The following is a 6018-nucleotide window of genomic DNA, read 5'->3' as shown; positions in this document are numbered from 1 at the left end:
TGGGTACTTGTTGTCACGTACTCCGTACGTACACTACTCGCACGTGCCAAACTCTTGGCCCAGCAGAGCAGCAAGCACCCACTGACATGCAAGGTCCACAGCTCATACGGTCACGGTCACGGCTGACCCGACCGCTTCTCTCGGCTCGGGGGCCGCCATCCCGCCACGCTACTATCACTACTACCAGTCTACCACTCCACTCAGCTCCGTTCAGGTCAGCTGCCTCTGCCTTCGCTCACTCGGCCATTCCATTCCTCGAAGCCCTCAGCCCTGCACGCGCCCACGCCCTCCCCCCCTCTCCTCTCCCTCCTCGCCCACCCCCACCCGCAACAAGCACCACGCGCCGCCCTGTCCCTGTCCGTCCCAGCTCACGCGCACAACAGGCGCCGCGCGGGGGCGATGGCCTCCGCCCGCCTCGTCGCGCTCGCCGCCTTCCTCCTCCTCCTCTTCGCCCTGGGCCCGGGCGAGGCGCGCGAGGCGGACGACGGCGAGGTGCGCGCGCTGCTGGCGCTGGGGGCCGCGCTGGACCCGACGGGCCGCCTGCTCCCGTCGTGGGCGCCCGGCCGCGACCCCTGCGCGCCGCCACCGTCGGGAGGGTTCGAGGGCGTCGCGTGCGACGCCCGCGGCGCCGTCGCCAACGTCTCGCTGCAGGGGAAGGGGCTCGCCGGCACGCTCCCGCCCGCCGTCGCGGGCCTCCGCTCCCTGACGGGGCTCTACCTCCACTACAACGCGCTCCGCGGCGGCATCCCGCGGGAGCTGGCGGCGCTCGCCGCCCTCACCGACCTCTACCTCGACGTCAACAACTTCTCGGGGCCCATCCCGCCGGAGATCGGCGCCATGGCATCACTGCAAGGTACTGCCTCTCTGCCTCTATCTAGTCAGATGCGCGTCGAGATTCCTCGGAACCTTCATCGCCACCCTGCTCGTGCCGCACGCTCGCTGACTCGCATAGGCATGCATGTGGCCGCGCCGTGGACTCTGCCTGCGTTGCAGTTGCTCCTCGGATCGATGATTGGTTCGCTCGCTCCCTCCCTGTGTTTTTAATTCGTTTTCGGTCGACTTGCTTGGCGTTTCTCCACTCCAAGTCAATCAAATCAAAAACTAAAATGCGGCTGTACCTAACTACTCGTACCATGTATCCGTTGAATTTTTGGAAGAGGTCATGTTGCCGTCCCAAGTCGCAACCAAGCAGGAAGCAGCTCCTGTTGCTCAGATTGCAACGTTTCTTGGCCCATTGCCAACATTTCCTTTCAGATTTACTCCCATTTTTGTTACCCCTCTACTCATACGGTCATACCAAATCAGTACTACCCCCAATCGGACGGTTTTTGTTAATGCTGCTGATGTTGATGTGTCCATGGCCGTGCAGTGGTGCAGCTCTGCTACAACCACCTCACCGGGAGCATCCCCACGCAGCTGGGCAACCTCACCAGGCTCACCGTGCTGGCCCTGCAGTCCAACCGCCTCAACGGCGCCATCCCGGCCAGCCTCGGCGACCTGCCGCTGCTCGCGCGCCTCGACCTCAGCTTCAACGCCCTCTTCGGCTCCATCCCCGTCAGGCTCGCGCAGCTGCCCAGCCTCGTCGCGCTCGACGTCAGGAACAACTCGCTCACCGGCAGCGTGCCCGCCGGTAATGCTTCCATCCATCCATTAGTCCGGCCGGCGTCGATAGATTCTTGAGAGCAATAAACAATAATGCTGATTGGTTTTCTGCTTGCTTCGTCCCAAGAACTGGCCGCCAAGTTGCAGGCCGGCTTCCAGTACGGGAACAACAGCGACCTGTGCGGCGCCGGGCTGCCCGCGCTCCGACCGTGCACCCCGGCGGACCTCATCGACCCCGACAGGCCCCAGCCCTTCAGCGCAGGCATCGCGCCGCAGGTCACGCCCTCCGGCGGCGGCGGCGGCAACGGGCGCGCGCCATCGACCAGGGCGCTCGCGGCCGTGGTCGTCGCCGCCGTGGCCCTTCTCGCAGCCACGGGGCTCGGCCTGTTCGCGCTCTCGTATCGCCGGTGGCGCCGGCAGAGGGTCGCGGGGGGCTCGCCGTCGACGATCTCCGGCGGCCGGTGCAGCAACGAGGCCGCGTCTTCGGCGGCGAAGGCGTCGCCGTCGGCTCGCAAGAGCGCGTCGTCGGCTCTGGCGAGCCTCGAGTACTCCAACGCCTGGGACCCGCTGGCCGACGCGCGCGGCGGGCTGGGCTTCTTCTCGCAGGACGTGCTGGCCCAGAGCCTCCGGATCAGCACGGAGGAAGTGGAGTCCGCGACGCGCTACTTCTCTGAGCTCAACCTTCTCGGGAGGCGCGGTAAGAAGGCCGGCGGCCTCGCGGCCACGTACAGGGGCACGCTCCGCGACGGCACCTCCGTGGCCGTGAAGCGGCTCGGCAAGACGTGCTGCCGGCAGGAGGAGGCCGACTTCCTGAGGGGGCTGAGTCTGCTCGCGGAGCTCCGGCACGACAATGTGGTCGCGCTGAGGGGGTTCTGCTGCTCCAGGGCGCGCGGGGAGTGCTTCCTCGTCTACGACTTCGTGCCCAACGGCAGCCTGTCGCAGTTCCTCGACGTCGACGCCGACGCAGACAACGCCGGCGGCGGCAGCGGCCGTGTCCTCGAGTGGTCCACGAAGATCTCCATCATCAAGGGCATCGCCAAAGGTACCTCGAGTGGAGCACCACACCCTGTCACTCTCTTGCTATCAGCTGGTTAGCAGTGTCACTACTGATCCCCCACTAGTGGTTTGCTGATGCCCACATCTTTCCTGGATTCACACGTAGCACTGTTCATACTTGTTCACATACAGTACTACTACTGGTTGTCTTCATGATCGGTTGATTTTGCCTGAAAACACATGGTATGCATGCAAACATTTGGCACCGACTCTACAAATTTGCCAAGTTTGTGTGTGTCATGCACGGGCGCATTGATTCATTCAATGGATAATACTAAATCTGTTCCAATTTATAGTTTGTTTGACCTTTTTATCCTAAGTTTGACTACTCGTCTTATTCAAAAAATTATACAAAATATCACTTCTTTTGCTGTGGCTTGCTTTATTAACAAAAGTTCTTCAAGAATGACTTAAATTTAACTATGTTTGTATAATTTTTTTTTTGAATAAGACGAGTGGTTAAATTTAAGGTTGAAAAAGTCAAACGAAATATAATTTAGAATAGAGGAGGACATCGATTCATCCGTGCTGCGCTGGTAGCTCACATGGTGTGCAGAAACCTGTGAATGTGAGCAGGACAGGGACGCAGCAATAGTCACATTCTGAAAGTCTGAACTTTGTCTGCACTGAAAAGCTCTGCATGACATGTCTCAAAACCTTTTGTGCTACTTTTATCAGAGTAACCGTTTCTATCAGTGTGAGATATCGGTAATTTTTAGCACTTGCAGCCGTCTAAATTCTGCATCTTTTTGGTGTTCCAGGAATTGAGTATCTGCACAGCACTAGGACGAACAAACCCGCCCTCGTCCACCAGAACATCTCAGCGGACAAGGTCCTGCTGGACTACACGTACAGGCCCCTCATCTCCGGGTGCGGCCTGCACAAGCTCCTCGTGGACGACCTCGTCTTCTCGACGCTCAAGGCCAGCGCGGCCATGGGGTACCTCGCGCCGGAGTACACCACCGTGGGCCGCTTCTCGGAGAAGAGCGACGTCTACGCGTTTGGGGTCATCGTGCTCCAGGTGCTCACCGGCAAGAGGAAGGTGACGACGACCCAGTTGCCAGACAACGTCGATGAGCTCGTCGACGGCAACCTGCAGGGGAATTACTCCGCGGCCGAGGCCGCCAAGCTGGCAAAGATCGGCTTGGCTTGTACCAGCGAGAACCCGGACCAGAGGCCGACGATGGCAGAGCTACTCCAAGAACTGGGCACCATCTGATGGAGGTGCAGCAAACACCCATCCACTGTAACCGTTTCATGCAAGAGTCACATGTCTGACAGTGTGTCATGGGCCTGTTGTAACCTAGCTACCTGTCTACAAGTCAGTAATCACTGATCTTAGAAAGCATCTGAGCTAGGCTCTACTAATTAGCTAGTAATCACTGATCTTAGGAAGCACATGCCTAGGATCATGAGATCTTGTATGCTAATGATGTGTCGTTACCACCGCTCTGAAAAGTGTGCATTGTTTGGATGCCGACTTGGATGTGCTCTAGCCTCTACGTGGTAGTAGTAGACCAGTAGATGAATGTGAATGCAGCCATTTCCTGCAACACTTTTTTGTGGAGACCTTTGCCCTGTTCGTTTGGCTTATAAAGTCAAAAGTACTTTCAGCCAGCGTTTATCAGCCAAACGAACAGGGCATATAAGTGATTTTGGGAGTTGGGACCCTTATCTTATTCGGAAGCTTCCCTGTAGCGCGTATACCAATAACCTTCACCTTCACTGTACCATCACTAGTCTTTTGAAAAAGATGGCGAGTCTCAAAAGAAAACATAAAATTGAGACAGAGGAAGAATGTTTGGGTTTATCCCAAAGTAACACAGAGGTTTGTCCCTAAAACTTTAAGAAAAGTTCATAAAAAATATCCTATAGTATTCTTGTTTGATGCTAGAGAAAGGTAAATAAATATGTTATCAAAATATATTGTAAAAAATGTATTTCGGTAAAAAAAGTGTGTCCACAAAAAAGTGTTTCACAGTGTGTAAAAAATATATTTCGGTCAAAAAAATGTATGCCAATTTGGCTCGATCCTCCTGGACCTGGGGTGAAATGGCTGGCACAATCCCAGCAGGGGAGGAAGGAGCCAAGAGTCCTGGAAGGCATGTGACCTATAGATTCGTTGTGTTGTCATGTTTGCTGTTCGTGTTTGGGGTCCTGGCTTGTGATCACGCACAGGGGCAGTCAGGCGATGAAATCTCACAGACCGTGAAAGCGCACGGTGGTGGTCCTGGGCTTTTTGTGCTAGAGGTTGAGAGGCTGGACAAAATAGACTCTACCTAAGCAATAAAATAAAATTATACGTAGCACTGAAGAACAAGAACGCAGCTGATCCAAAAGAACGACACCCAAGGTGAGGCTGCATTGCTATGTGATACTGCTTATCTTGTAGGATAGTGGATTTTGGAATGGAGTATTTGGAGCTACTAAGGTTCATATGTTAGCCGCAGGTCTACAAAACCAGGTCATGTGGCACTAGGGAGTCATGCAATGCCGAACCTAGGCAATGCACCTATAAATTCAGGTAATGTACTAATGTACCCACTAAAAAGTAAAAAAGCATCAAACAAATAATTCCATTGTTTGTTAAGTTGGTTGACTTGATGTTTCATCATTTCGGTAATCGCAAGTGTATCTGTTCCATGTTTTGCTAGGATGGATAAGACCTAATGTTCAAGTATTTAGTGTAGATATTCAGTGTTAGATGTTCATTGTCAGATATCCCCTTTTTTTTTGGTGTAGAAGAATGGCATTTACTGAATGTTAAAGCAGTAGATAGGATGAGGTGATGTCGCTAGACAAGCATTGGATATGTGAAGACGAATGATGTGGTGTTTAACATGAATGTATCAACGGCTATGTAGGGTATCTCGAAAAACTAAGAATTGAAATTATCCTTTTGTTTTCGTGATGGAATTTGGCTTTTTCAATAAAAGAAGTTCTATTCATCTCAATTGATTACTTTAGGAAGATACAATAGCACTAGGATCACTTTTGGCCTCTACACAACTAGGGTAAAAGAAGAAAATACATGACAGCATTTATCATGTTGTAGCAAGCTACACAACGCACAATGTAGTCTTCACTCCATCCACCAACATGGCAACACTTGGATCGCAATAAAAGGCTCTCCAAAGTCCAGAAACAATGTCCTCAAGAAGGACATGTCACACACACACACACCGTCGTTGCCGTAATCCGACAAGTAAAGGCTAAACCATAGGTTTTCACCATGTGGAGCAAATTCCTCGAACTTCAAACAATGCCTTCAACAAGGTCATTGCTAGTTACAACCAACCAAGGTCAAACCTAGGGATTTGTCTCCAGAGTGGAAGAACTAGTAACCATTATTACCACTAA

The 6018-nt window shown here is 53.4% G+C and overlaps 1 protein-coding gene across 1 annotated transcript; it reads left to right on the top strand.

Moving 5' to 3' along the window:
- The first annotated feature begins 316 nt into the window (after positions 1–316).
- Positions 317–4165, top strand: LOC136458395 (somatic embryogenesis receptor kinase 2-like). The gene is made up of 4 exons (XM_066458336.1): positions 317–853; positions 1370–1630; positions 1730–2644; positions 3420–4165. The coding sequence occupies exons 1-4, from the start codon at positions 400–402 to the stop codon at positions 3875–3877; spliced, it is 2088 nt and encodes a 695-aa protein (XP_066314433.1). The 5' UTR covers positions 317–399; the 3' UTR covers positions 3878–4165.
- Positions 4166–6018: the final 1853 nt, after the last annotated feature.

This window comes from Miscanthus floridulus, chromosome 6 (genome assembly GCF_019320115.1).
Source record: "Miscanthus floridulus cultivar M001 chromosome 6, ASM1932011v1, whole genome shotgun sequence".
Classification (NCBI taxonomy): Eukaryota; Viridiplantae; Streptophyta; class Magnoliopsida; order Poales; family Poaceae; genus Miscanthus; species Miscanthus floridulus.
The sequence above is the reverse complement of the archived record's forward strand: the minus strand, read 5'-3'. Positions and strand labels throughout refer to the sequence as shown.

Bases quoted from the DNA above. Each gene is read 5' to 3' on its own strand.
- LOC136458395 (XM_066458336.1), top strand. From the start codon at position 400: ATGGCCTCCGCCCGCCTCGTCGCGCTCGCCGCCTTCCTCCTCCTCCTC. The intron at 854-1,369 runs GTACTGCCTCTC...ATGGCCGTGCAG, and splicing joins CGCCATGGCATCACTGCAAG to TGGTGCAGCTCTGCTACAAC. The intron at 2,645-3,419 runs GTACCTCGAGTG...TTGGTGTTCCAG, and splicing joins CATCAAGGGCATCGCCAAAG to GAATTGAGTATCTGCACAGC.